Raw genomic sequence first — 12,696 nt, 5'->3', positions numbered from 1 at the left:
GGTTTATTTATGAACAATATTTTCTACTGTGAGACTTTTATTATGTTGTCATGTAATAATGCATTTTAAGTAAGGACACGCAATTTGTAGACGACATATGTTCATTTTGCGATGTAATGCATTTCGAAGTCGTAGTCTACTGAAATATCCGTAGAAAATAAAAATGGTAATTGTTAGCGAAATTTTGGCAGAATTTCCCCTACTTGTTGATGCAATCCATACAAAATTACGAGATGAATAGTGAATATAAATACAAGCATAGAAACATAGAAGCATATGACACAAGCATATGACACATTCAGAATAGAATCCACAATAGTTCAGAATGAAAGTCCTTATACAAAGTTCAAAATGACACAATAGAATCCACAAATAGTTCAGAATGACACAATAGTCCATATGATACAAAGTTCGCAATCAGAGTCGTCACTGCCTCCTAGTCTTACCCTTACCCTTGTGACCAAGGGCGTCGGTGCCTGGAGTGTAAGGAGAACGTGGACGACGTAGTCTAGTGCCCCCTACAACCTGTGTAGGCTGAGTCAAGGGAGCCTCCTGGAGCTGAGACGGGCCAATCTCCTCGGCCCTCTGCTCATCGTCGTCATCATCATCGTCGTCGTCGAGTTCCTCGGATGCAATTGATTTCGAACCTGAGGGGCCTTGGGTGGACGTACCGACGCCTGTCACGCGCAGGGCTGGAACGTGGACGTCTCGCGTCGTGGCAGTCCTGCAACCACAACGAGCAGCGGCACGGCGAAGCCGATTTGACAATCGCTGCAGTAGTAAAAACAAGTTACACAAATGAAGAATGTAACGTATGAATAAAGGATTAGAAAGAATAATTTGAGACTTACCTCTAGGACGCTCCGTATCTCGGGGTCCCTAACTCGTGGACGGATATGCTCTATATCTCTAACCGAGGTTTGTAGGGTACGGCCCTGCAACAAATGACTAAGTCACTAAAGCAACAAATGTCTAAGTCACTAAATGACTAAATGATTAAGTCAGATGATCACTAAGTCCTTCTCTAACTATCTAAATCTCTAAGTAACGTAACATAGAACATAGAAAAGTGAAGCAATTGTCTTACCATCCTATCCAGGATTGGTCCTGCCTCCACCTGTCTTCCAGCACGAGTACTCTGATCGTACACCGTGTCTTCATCGTCGGATGACTGGATTTCAGCGTAGTCATCTTGCGTCCACGCTTCCCTCAGCCTGTGCCGCGTCGCACCTTGGTACCAGCTCTGGTATTGTCTGTATGCACTGTTTGTGTGCGGCTCGTTGTTCTCGTCCACGTTCTCCTCGAACAGCTCCCATTCCTGAATGTATGCGTGGTGGAACGAGGCCCACTCGGAGACCTTCCTTTTCTTCTTTCGATCCACGCTGCACGTCACGTTACACGTTACTATTAGCCAAAATTTAGTTAATAGTATCGAAATATATGAAATAGGAAAAGACTTACTTGTGTAACTCTATACTAGTCGAGGTCGCCTGTGGTGGCCAAATCTGCCTCATCCCAAATTGACGTGCGACTCGATGTGGCAGGTGGTACTCGACAGCATAGAAGCAAATAAGAGGGCACACCATCCTATAAATATCATCGTCCGTCGCACACACGAAGCTAAGGGGAAAAGGAAGTGGATCGTCTCCGTCGTAAGGCTGCCAATTTACCTGCAAAATTTGAATAAAAAACGTTAGTTGTTATACTAAAAGATTACAAAGCATGTTTAAAAAAAATTCACTTACACTATGAGCAGTGAGCGCGTCTATCTCGTTGATGTAATCCAGGTACGCGCGGTCCAACCTGGTATGGCTAACCTTAACCTGATCCCAAATATATGCTCACCTGGGAACCACGGTCGACGCGGCATAATCTCGGGCCGACCAACAGGAAGACGGGACCACATCCATAATTGCAACAGGTAGACACACCCACCAACTGACGGGGAGCCCGAAGACCGATGGCACGCCTCGCACAGCTGCCGGTATAGAAAGCACAACACAGCTGATCCCCAGCTGTAAGAACCAGCCTGGTGCCAGTCAGTGAGGCAGTGGATCCACATCCAAGACGCAGTGTCACCTGTAGCGTCTGGGAAAATAACGCAGGCAAAGAGGTGTAGGATCCACGCCCTACAGTAGTGTCCAACTGTCTCAGCATCCGCGTCCTGGGGGCACTGGCCGAAGTGTTCCCGCAGCCATGAGATTAGCACTCCAGATGTGCGAGTCCCCTGCTCCTCAACCTCTCGCCCCAGTAAGGCTGCGACTCGTGCTCTCCAACCATCTGAGACGCACGGCCCAGTGACTGGCTGGCCCCGAATCGACAGACCCAGCATCTTCTGACAGTCCTGTAGGGTCACTGTCATCTCTCCGAACGGGAGGTGAAAGCTGTGAGTCTCGGGTCGCCACCTACATTTCGCCGGATTATTATTTGATAACATGTAAAGACATAACAGAATGAATATGACTAGTGGTAACAGTACCTGTCAACCAACGCAGTTATAGCCGCTGAATTGAACTTGGGCATCCCACGACGAACCTGATACGAGATGACATCGAGGCCAGCCATCTGTAGCAAAGGAGTGTAGCGGTCGTCGTACTGCAGCGCCAAAAACCCATCATGGGCTCTAGAACGAAGGAGCGGAAGGACCTGCATGCAAATAAACCAAGTCAGAGATTACATAGGACAAAAGACGTGGACGCTCGCAAACCTTTAATCATGAATTGTAAATTATTACCTGCCCTCCCGCTATGAGACGACCTCGGTGGGTCTGGTCGTACGCCTGGTCTAGAAGGTGGAAGTGCGCCATCCTACAAAAAGGCAAAAAGAAATAAGATTAGTAAACAATAAATCATGAAGTTAGAGATGTAGAAACACAACCTGTATGAATAAAACACATATCAAGTAACAAAAAAGGTACTAGTCGCACCTCACTAATTTGCCAACGGCAAGTGCGTGAATTATGACCCAATCTGCCGCACTTGCCGCACTCGTTCTGTTCTGGATCAGCAAGAAATGGTGTTGCTCTACCACGCCTTGTTCTTCCGGATACCTGATCCATAGTCATGTTATGCCTCGTCCGCTTCCTTGTTCCACGTTTGTTCCAACGGTATGCAGGATCCGCAACATATTTTGGCCCATCATACGGAGGCCACTCTCTAGGATCCCGGAAAGGCACGAAGCGGGGGCTCCATGTCCGCACAAGGGTGTCTACGCTGAACTCATGTGGTATCATGCTCTCGATATCAAAATTGCGATGCCTAGCTGCTGCCACCAAATGAGAACATACAAAGTGGTACTGCCTTGGTCTACCACAAGTGCACTTGAAATCTCGGAGAACTACCACATGTATCCTCGACTCTCGGATCTCACCGTCGGACGTTGTACCGCCCTTATGCTCCACCTGATAAGTCCCTGAGCCGAGATCAAAACATTGCACCTCATGTGTGGAAGCCCTTTCATTTGCAATGATGAGATGTCTCTTTGGTTTTTCAGCCCATCTCTCCCCAGCAACCTGCAACGCTTCTGCTTTTGCGTGTCTTTCATTGAACCACGCAACAAGCCTGTAGAAGGTGAATTCAACGATTGCGTTCACAGGCATACCACGTATCCCCAATAACAACTTATTGAATGACTCGGCCATGTTACTGCACTGAAACTCGTACCTCCAACCACCGGCGTCGTGAGCTCTAGTCCACTTATCTAAATCTCTCATCAAACCAGCAAGCCAATGTCGACCTTCTGCATTTGTTGTGGTCCTTACCTGCTCCAATTTGCGCTGAAAGTAATAGTCCTCAAGCTGCCGTGCTGCAACTTGAAACAGATCAAAATTATCCTTCACACCATCCTTCCGAAGAAGGTTCTCCGCAAGGTGCCAAGTGCACCAACGATGATGCAAAGGTGCATAACCCTCTATCTATTCTTGCACAGCATGAAGTATACCCTGATGCCTATCGGATATGACGCCAACCTCCCTACCAGGACCAACCACATGTATCCGGACTAGTTTTAAGAACCACCCCCAACTGTCATTGTTCTCCCTCTCAACCAATGCAAATGCCAAAGGAACCAACATATTGTTCACGTCACAAGATATGGCTATAAGAAGTGTGCCTCTATATTTGCCAATCAAAAACGTACCATCAATAGAGAAAACAGGACGACAGTGCCTAAAGGCTTCCACAGACTGAGGGAAGCACCAGAACGCACGCCCGAATATCTGCCTCCCGTCCTCCTTCCAAGCATTTGGCTTTGGGATGTACTCATAATGCATGCCTGGATTCACCGCTTTAATTGCATTAAAAAGAACTGGCAGCTGCTCGTACCCAGACTCCCAATCCCCATAAATCATCCTCCACGCTCGCTGCTTAGCCCTCCAAGCTTTACCATAAGTTATCACATATCCTCCATAAATCTCCTCAACAGTTCTTATAATTGTTCTCACTTTCATGTTGGGTTGTTTCTTCAATATTCCCATCAACCGCTTCGCAATGAGGGTAGATGTTAGCTGCGGATGTCTCACTGTAAGCTCATGGTCAGCACAATTGTGTGGACCGACAACTTTTGTGATCTTCCACTTCCCGGTGATATTTTGCTTTCTTGCACAAACTCTCCATGGACACCGTTCCTTGTCACACACAACTGTGTAACGGCGCTCCGCATATGAATGCAACACTTTGTACGGTCTCTTCCGTATCACCGCAAAAGCTTGCAACCATCTCTTCAATGCGGGAAGGTCCTTAAATACCCTACCCTCCTCAATAACCATACTAGGACCAGCTTCAGGAGCTTCTAGGAGCTCATCATCACGTCCTTCTGCAAATGCCTGATCGGAAAGACTCAGGTCGCTAAACTCGTTAACTATCGGATCACGACGTCCGGGGAATATACGCCTGAACATCTCAATATCACTCTCCGTCATCTCTCCAACAGGACGATCATCATCAGAATCAAGACCCACTCCCATCTCGTATGCATCTTCATCATTCAAAATTTCAACATTATTAGAGCCACGAAATCCATCTCCACATTGCACTTGCGCATCAACTAGAGGCACATCCACATTTTCTGGAATATCTCCTGCGCCATCAAGTACAAATATGAGTAAAGAATAAGTGGATGGAACGAATGGATTATCTCGTATCAATAGAAATCAGTGAGACACTTACTCGGATCATTCTGAGTGAAAAGGAACTCATTAGGAGAGTCCGCCACATCATCAACAATCCGACAACCATGTCCAACTACTTCATTAGGGGCAGATTCAGCATCAGGAATGGTAGGTGCAACATCCATGTCCATAACAGGTTCTGGGACGGGAGGATCAAAATGTGCCCGTTGACCCATTGGTCGGGAAAACCGACGAGAATTTCGATCAACTCCCACCGGCCGAACAACCACTTCAACACTTGGGGAATGACCATTCATAACCGTCCTCACATATTTCTCCCACTGACCTGCACACCAAATTGGGACCATCTTCCTTTGAATGTTGAGAGGGGAACCTAGGTGAAGTATACCCTCGACTGTGATTTCATCATTTTCATGACAATGTAACACCTCCCGAGCCCTTGCAACCAACTCACTAAACGATGGTTTCTCATCGAATATGACAACCTCGCACTGCATGCCAACAAACTTAACACATCCATATTCATCCCTTTCCACAGTGCCTCCGTAATATATGCTCACTACGTTCTCCATCTAGTATATCAATATAATGACGTACAATTCATTTAGTCCATAATAAATTAAACATTCTAAGTACAAGATCTCTAGTATGTAATAAGATAGTATCAATTGCCTACTAACTACCAAATATATCTAACTAACTGGGTCATACAACTAACTAACCTAATAGTTAGTTAGGTACGTACCTATACAACTGCTTAACACATAACTAGTTTACTATGTAACTACCTGTACATCTAACTACGTAAAGAAAATTGGACATGCATCTAGTTAAATAGTGTTATGAGTATCCTCTAATCTTTCTATCATTGCAATTCATAAAGATAAATTTTCATATCTAACAATTCTACCTACCTATTCTAATTTACGTATCTAACTATTTCATCTATCAATTCTACTTACCTATCTAAATTCTACCTAACAATATAATTCTAATTCATCTATCTAACTATTTTATCTAGTTAACTATAACTAACTATAACTATCCTTAGAGTTTACCTCAACGGTGAACACCGGCGGGCAAGGCGTGGGGGCGGGAGACCGGTCGTGGATGACGCGGACGACTGGCCGTGGACCACCGGCAGGTGCGGCCGCGGGCAATGGCGGGCGCGGGGCGGCCTTGGGAGCCCGGGCGGGGGGCGCCGGGCCGGGTGGCTCTAGGCGTCGGCGGCCACAGGCAAGGCCCACCGGACGGGGGCAGGAGGGGCGTGACCGCGGGGGCCCGACCGCGCGGGGGCGCCGGCCGGGGCGGCTCCGGGCGCCGGCGGCCGCGGGCAAGGCCCACCGGACGGGGGCAGGGGGTGCGCGACCGCGGGGGCCCGGCCGCACGGGGGCGCCGGCCGGGGCGGCTCTGGGCGAGGGCGGCCTCGGGCGGGCGGTCACCGGGCGACGGTGGCGGCGGCGGGCGGCCGCCGGGCGGCCTTCGGGCGGCCGGTCACCGGGCGAGGGCGGCGGCGGCGGGCGGGCGCCGGGCGGCCTTCGGCCGGCCGCGGGGACCTTCGGGCGAGCGACCGCCGGGCGACGGGGCGCGCGTCTTCGATCGGGCGGGCGGGCGCCGGGCGAGGGCGGCGGCGGCGGCGGCGGCGGCGGCGGTGGCGGCGCTATCCGAGAGCGGCGGCGGCGCGATTCAAAACAAGTATAATGCAAACGGTCGCGCAAAAGGAAAGGGTCACGGGTGCTGTGTTAAGAGGCTCGGCGCCAGGGAGGCTGGCGTCGAGCCTCGGCGCCAAGATCCGTGGCGCCAAGGCTGGGCGCCAGCCATCCTGGCGCCGAGCCTTGGTGCCACGGATCTTGGCGCCGAGGCTGGGCGCCATGGATCTTGGCGCCGAGCCTCCGCGCCACGTGGATCGGGCCGGCGCCACGTCGGAGGCGGGGCGTACGACCTTGGCGCCAGGACGGCTGGCGCCAAGACGTTATACCTTGGCGCCAGCCAGCCTGGCGCCAAGCCGAGGGTCCATTTTCGGAAATGGTTTCGCCAGGGACCTATTTGTGAAATTTTTTCGCAAAAAGGGCCAAAATACAAAAAAGTCGGACATACGGCCTCTGTCTAAAAAAATAATAAGTCATTTTAGGTTTGTGTTAAGTAAAACTTTCTTCACTTTGACCAATTTAATAGAGAAAAGTATCAAGTTTTATGGCATCAAATAGGTATATTATAAAAATATATCTCATAATAAATCTAATGACAGTTATTTCATACCATAATATTTATATTTTTTATAATCTTTATCAAATTTAAAAAGTTTTTTTGAAAATGAACTTAAAAAGTTTGATCTAGAATCATCTTAAAATAACTTTTTTTTAACTAACTTGTTAAACTGGTAGAGGGGTGCGCATCAGGGATTCTAGATAGAGGAGAATCTGCGTACTCCCTCCGTCCCGTCTTAATTGTTGCTCGGGAATCAGGAATGTGAGGGCAGCGTGGTTCCTGAGCGACGATTAAAACGGGACAGAGGGAGTATGTTGACGCAGACCGCAGGCGCACGAGGTTGTGGACTCGTGGCACCTAGAGGCCATCTCTAGTCCCGCCGGTGATCCAGACGCCATTTTCTTTTGCTGCTACGGTCACGGCAGAGCCATTCAGCCATGCGCATGCACCCGTTCGGGCTTCGTAAATGTTCAACGACGGCCAGCAGAAAGACTTGTCGGCGACAGACGTTTGACCGACCAGCAGAAGAGAATATTTTGGCTGAAAGCATGGGCCCGGAAGACCAAATTGCGGACGAGCGGGCCAGAATGGCTACCGCTCGTGGCCCAATCAGTCAGTAGTTGCGCGAACTTTCTGGCCCAGCACAACGAAACGTCGGCCCGCCCTTGCCTGTTTGTTTGCGGTTTGCCATCTCGTTGCACGGCGCGGCTGCGTCGGCTTCGCGAGCGCGGCGCACGCCACCCTGCTGTCCGTCGTCCGTTCCCAAGCGCGCGCGTGCTCCAGCAGACAGCGGTTTCGGGGCAGAGGAGTCGTGGAGCCCCTGGAGGCTGGGATGCTCGATCCGCTGCTGGCCGGCGTCAGGCATCAGCTGCTGGAGATGTAGCAGGTTCTGATTTCTGAACGCGAAGATACATCAATCGAAATTATCGTACAGAAACCTTTCAGTCGGAGGGATGCGTTTCCATGTGAAGCTGAACACACGAAAAGGGAAAAAAAACAAAAATCCTATACGGTATTACTACGTAGCTATACACATGCATGTTATACACAGCGCGCTCGTCCAAGCAGCGTGTGTTGCGGAGGCTCAGTTGTCGCTCGGTTCTCTTATGAACCTGCGGTCCACCGCCGCCGCTTGGCTCGGCCGGCCTCCGTCGTCGGCGCTGCTCGGCACCACGAGCTTGCTGATGGTCCTCACGATCCGCCGCTTGAGCTGGCCCCTCCTCAGCGGCGGCCGCTTCTTCGTGCTGTACCCGCCGCCGCTGCTGATGTAGTGCCGATAGTAGGAGCGTGTTTGGAACTGCTTTGCTCAAAAAATTTTTTTTTCACTCTACTCTACATTCCAGTTTTTTAAAGTTCCACTCCACCAACTCTAATAAAATAAGGATCTATAAATCTGTTTGGCTAATGGTGTAAACTTCAGATCCAGAAATTGTAGAAATTTGTAAAATAGACTCTATTGGTCTTAGTTGGGTTGGTGTTTTCTTTTTTCGCGAGCTACTGTACCCAAATTGAAACAGATAATATACGGGAATCAAATCAAAATGATGAGCACGCTGCGAAACGTCTCTCCTCGAATGAAATAAACCTGCTTGTCACTCAAATTCGTATGTCTTCAGTGAATTGGTGATTCAAATCAAAATGATGAGCACACTGCGAAACGTCTCTCCTCGAATGAAGTAAACCTGCTTGTCACTCAAATTCGTATGTCTTTGGTGAATTGGTGATGCGGATCCTAGTTTTCTAATTCCTAATACCGAGGATGGATTTGACAGATTAGTTCTTACATTACTCGTTCCAAAAACGGGGTGAGATGCAGGCTGCCGAGGATTCCATTACCAGGGTGACCAATAGCACGGCCCTAGCGCGCGTCGGAGGTGCGGCCCTGACGGGCAGAACTGACGAGCGGAGCGATGGCGGCTCGGCCAGCAACGGCGGCGCGGCCAGCAGCGGCGATGCACCGAGGGGAGACCGCAGCCAGGCGGCGACAGTGCCGCGGCCCAGGAGGGGCCATGGCCGGCGGCGAGAGACACGCAAGCGTTGAGAGAGAGAATAGCGAGGCGTTCTTTTTTTTACCTCACGAATCGGTACCTTTGAAACCTGTGTTGAGAGAAAGAATAGAGAGAAAGACACGCAGTGGTAATTTTCACTCAACTCTATAAGGATATTTGAAACCTGTATTTTCGAAGCACCTTCATAAAAACCTTAAAGTTGCCCTCTAGATCCATCTTTTTTTTTTAGAATTGGGATTGTTGGAGTTGGAGGTGCTTGGCAAGATGGTTTGGAAGCTGGAAAAATTGAAGTGGAACAGTCCAACACACCCTCAACTCCCTCTCTTCTTTTCTTGCTTCCTCTCCGCGTCTCTGTTGCGTGTGATCTTGAAGCTAAAAATGCTCACTTCAGTCACTCGGATGCGATGCCGGGAGCATTGGTTGGTTGGGCTGAATTTATAGGCAGCAACGGCCTTTTCGATAGCCACACTGCCTCCATGCATGCACCTATCCATACTGTTATCAGCTCAGCTGCTGGTGTACGTTTTTAATCACTTTTCTTGGCACGAATAAGTTGACTACTTCTTGGCTGTAACCCGAGACCGGGGCTTCCATCCAAACTCCCAATTTTGACACTATACAAAAAGAAGATTCCCCGTCATATCAAACTTGTGGTACATGCATGGAGTACTAAATATAGACGAAATAAAAAACTAATTGCACAGTTTTGTTGTACTTTGCGAGACGAATCTTTTAAGCCTAATTAGTCAATATTTGGATAATAATTCACAAATACAAACGAAACGCTACAGTGTGCTACAGTGCTACAACAGTAATTTTGGACACCCAAATTCAGGGCAACTAAACAAGACCCGGATCTCACGAGGCCCACGTGAGTATACCAGTCAAGTGTGGTCAGGGAATTTATGCGCTTATTAAACCACACGGATTTTCACGTTTAACCAGGTGTGGCAAATTAGACGTGCGGGTTACGGGACGCATGGGAGTGTGTTCCTGAAGCATCCACGCATGCATGGACAGCAGTCAGTTTAGCGGTAGTCACATCGATCCCACACCATTTTTATCAGCTGATGGCGATTAGAGAGGACTTGGAAAAGATCGAGATGCTGTGGTGCCCCGGGCCCGGGTGTCTCTCTTTCTTCAGACCAGTGCTTCTTTTCGTTTGGCAACTGGCCATGTCTTTTCAGTTTTCAGTACGTTGAGGATCGCCAAAACCTAAGCCCTTCACCCCCAACTTCCAATTTTAACACTATGCAAAAAGAAAATTCCCTATCACATCAAACTTGCGGTACATGTATGGAGTACTAAATGTAGACGAAATTAAAAACTAATTGCACAGTTTTGTTGTACTTTGCGAGACGAATCTTTTGAGCCTAATTAGTCAATGTTTGGATAATAATTCACAAATACAAACGAAATGCTACAGTGTGCTACAGTGTTGTAACAGTAATTTGGCACCTCCAAACTTTAGCAACTAAACAAGTCCTAAGTACCTTCGAGCGCGGATTGCAACATGCGAAACCTTTAACCTCGCAAGTTGCATGCCGATAATAAGAAGAACAAAATCTTTAACCTCGCAAATTCTACAGAAGTGCTTTTGGGGAATAAGTCTTGAACCCTCACATTGTCTAGCCCACTGGAAGGGACGATGCTAATAATAATGACTAACTTCCAATGGATTGACCCTCGAGTATTTAGAATTGATTTCGAACACAGGGCTTCCACCTCCTTATTCTTTACTAAGGGAAGAAGCTCAGAGAAGAACTGCTCGAGGTTACGACTTTTCATCAAGGCTCAACGAAGCAGGCGCCTCAAGGCTAGGCGTTCGACTTGGGACGTGGATGAAACCTCGAGGCTAAGCGATCGGCTCAGAACGAGGACGAATCCCGAGGTTAACGGGCGGAAGGCGTGAGAAGCATGACCACATGAAAAAGTTCAATTTGTACACGTGTTCTTTAATGACCTTTATGTACGGCATATCCTAGTGGCTGAGTGAGGACATTTTCAGAATGTAAAGTAGGTCATGGATCACTTTTTCAATTGAAAGGAAGGCTATGTATCATTTGTAACCCTAAATCTGTTTGGTGCTAAACTTGTTTGACACCAACAGTGGCGCCCACCGTGGTCATAGTCACAAAACAAACCACAATGCTACAAGCGAAGAAAAAGAAGACACCCTAGGGAGTCGCCTAGGGTGAAAGAGAGAACCCTGCGGCTCAAGAGAAAAAACTTGTCCCTGTTGATTAAGATGACACATATATCATAGAGAAGTTAAAGAGAGTTGAGGCTAACTTATGGATAAGAAGTGGGAAAAAAAGAGCCGAGGCAGAAGCAGCAAACCAAGCACAACCCGAGTTAAGCACAAGAAACGACCCAGGTGTAGCAGAAAAGGAGTTGGCCATAATGCTAAGGCAACTCGAAACTCTAAAACAAGAAAAAGAAAGATTTGCACAAGAACTAGAAGCCCAATGTCTAGTAGCACAAAAATTAGCAAAGCTAAATCAAGCAAAATAACAATCGGCAGAATTGCAAGAAGAGTTGGATTACTTACAAAACACGCCACCACAACTGAAAACACAACCACCAGCCTCGAGACAGCAATATGTCATGAACACCGCAAACATCCCGCAAACACATCCTAACCTTACTGGACACAACGTGCTAGTGGTGATAGGCACCAATGTAGCAATTGGCCAAAGCTCTCCATTATTTATAGGTCTGCAAACAACTCTCTAGCCTCCAACCTACAAGATAGTCTCACTGCTAAAGTTCAATGGGCAAAATGACCCTCGACAGTTCCTATGAGCTACGAAGTTGCAGTAGCTTCCATCGTGCAACAATAGACTTGGGTGACTTGTTCCACTGTATCCAGAGAGATAAAGAACGTCTAGCCAATTATGTCAAAATATTCGAAGAATTGAAGTCACAAACTCCAGATGTGGACGAAAGTGTAGCCATAGCAGCTTGCATCAAAGGGCTAACATCAGGCCCGACAGCTTCGCACCTATCAAGGGAAAAATCTAAAACCATGAAAGTTTTGTTCGCTGCGTTGGAAAAATACTGCTGGTCAGATGAAGACTACAGGAAAAGAGTAATGGAGAGAAATCGCCAAAGGCAAACATTGAAAGATCAGAATTGGCCAACCCCAAAATACAATTTTGCACAACATCAACAGCTATATCCAGCTCAACATGTGCCACCGATCGAAGGCGCTCAACCCTCACAGCAACAAAGTCAAAATCAGAATGGACAACCCCAGCAACAACAACAAACAAATTATGACAATGGCAAAGAGGAGGCCACTCAGGCAGGGGAAGGAACCGAGGCAGAGGACCTCCGAGGCCCCAATAC

The 12,696-nt window shown here is 48.1% G+C and overlaps 1 protein-coding gene across 1 annotated transcript; it reads right to left on the bottom strand.

Annotated features, from left to right (window-relative positions):
* Positions 1-851: 851 nt before the first annotated feature.
* Positions 852-5,700, bottom strand: LOC117850303 (uncharacterized). The gene is made up of 8 exons (XM_072292379.1): positions 5,166-5,700; positions 2,927-5,076; positions 2,735-2,807; positions 2,480-2,646; positions 1,746-2,405; positions 1,462-1,670; positions 1,088-1,382; positions 852-935 (listed from the first exon to the last, which is right to left on the bottom strand). Exons 1-2 carry the CDS (start codon positions 5,698-5,700, stop codon positions 3,914-3,916), a joined length of 1,698 nt encoding a protein of 565 aa, XP_072148480.1. The 3' UTR covers positions 852-935; positions 1,088-1,382; positions 1,462-1,670; positions 1,746-2,405; positions 2,480-2,646; positions 2,735-2,807; positions 2,927-3,913.
* Positions 5,701-12,696: the final 6,996 nt, after the last annotated feature.

This window comes from Setaria viridis, chromosome 3 (assembly GCF_005286985.2).
Source record: "Setaria viridis chromosome 3, Setaria_viridis_v4.0, whole genome shotgun sequence".
In the NCBI taxonomy this organism is placed as follows: domain Eukaryota; kingdom Viridiplantae; phylum Streptophyta; class Magnoliopsida; order Poales; family Poaceae; genus Setaria; species Setaria viridis.
This window is presented reverse-complemented; position numbering and strand designations above follow the sequence as displayed.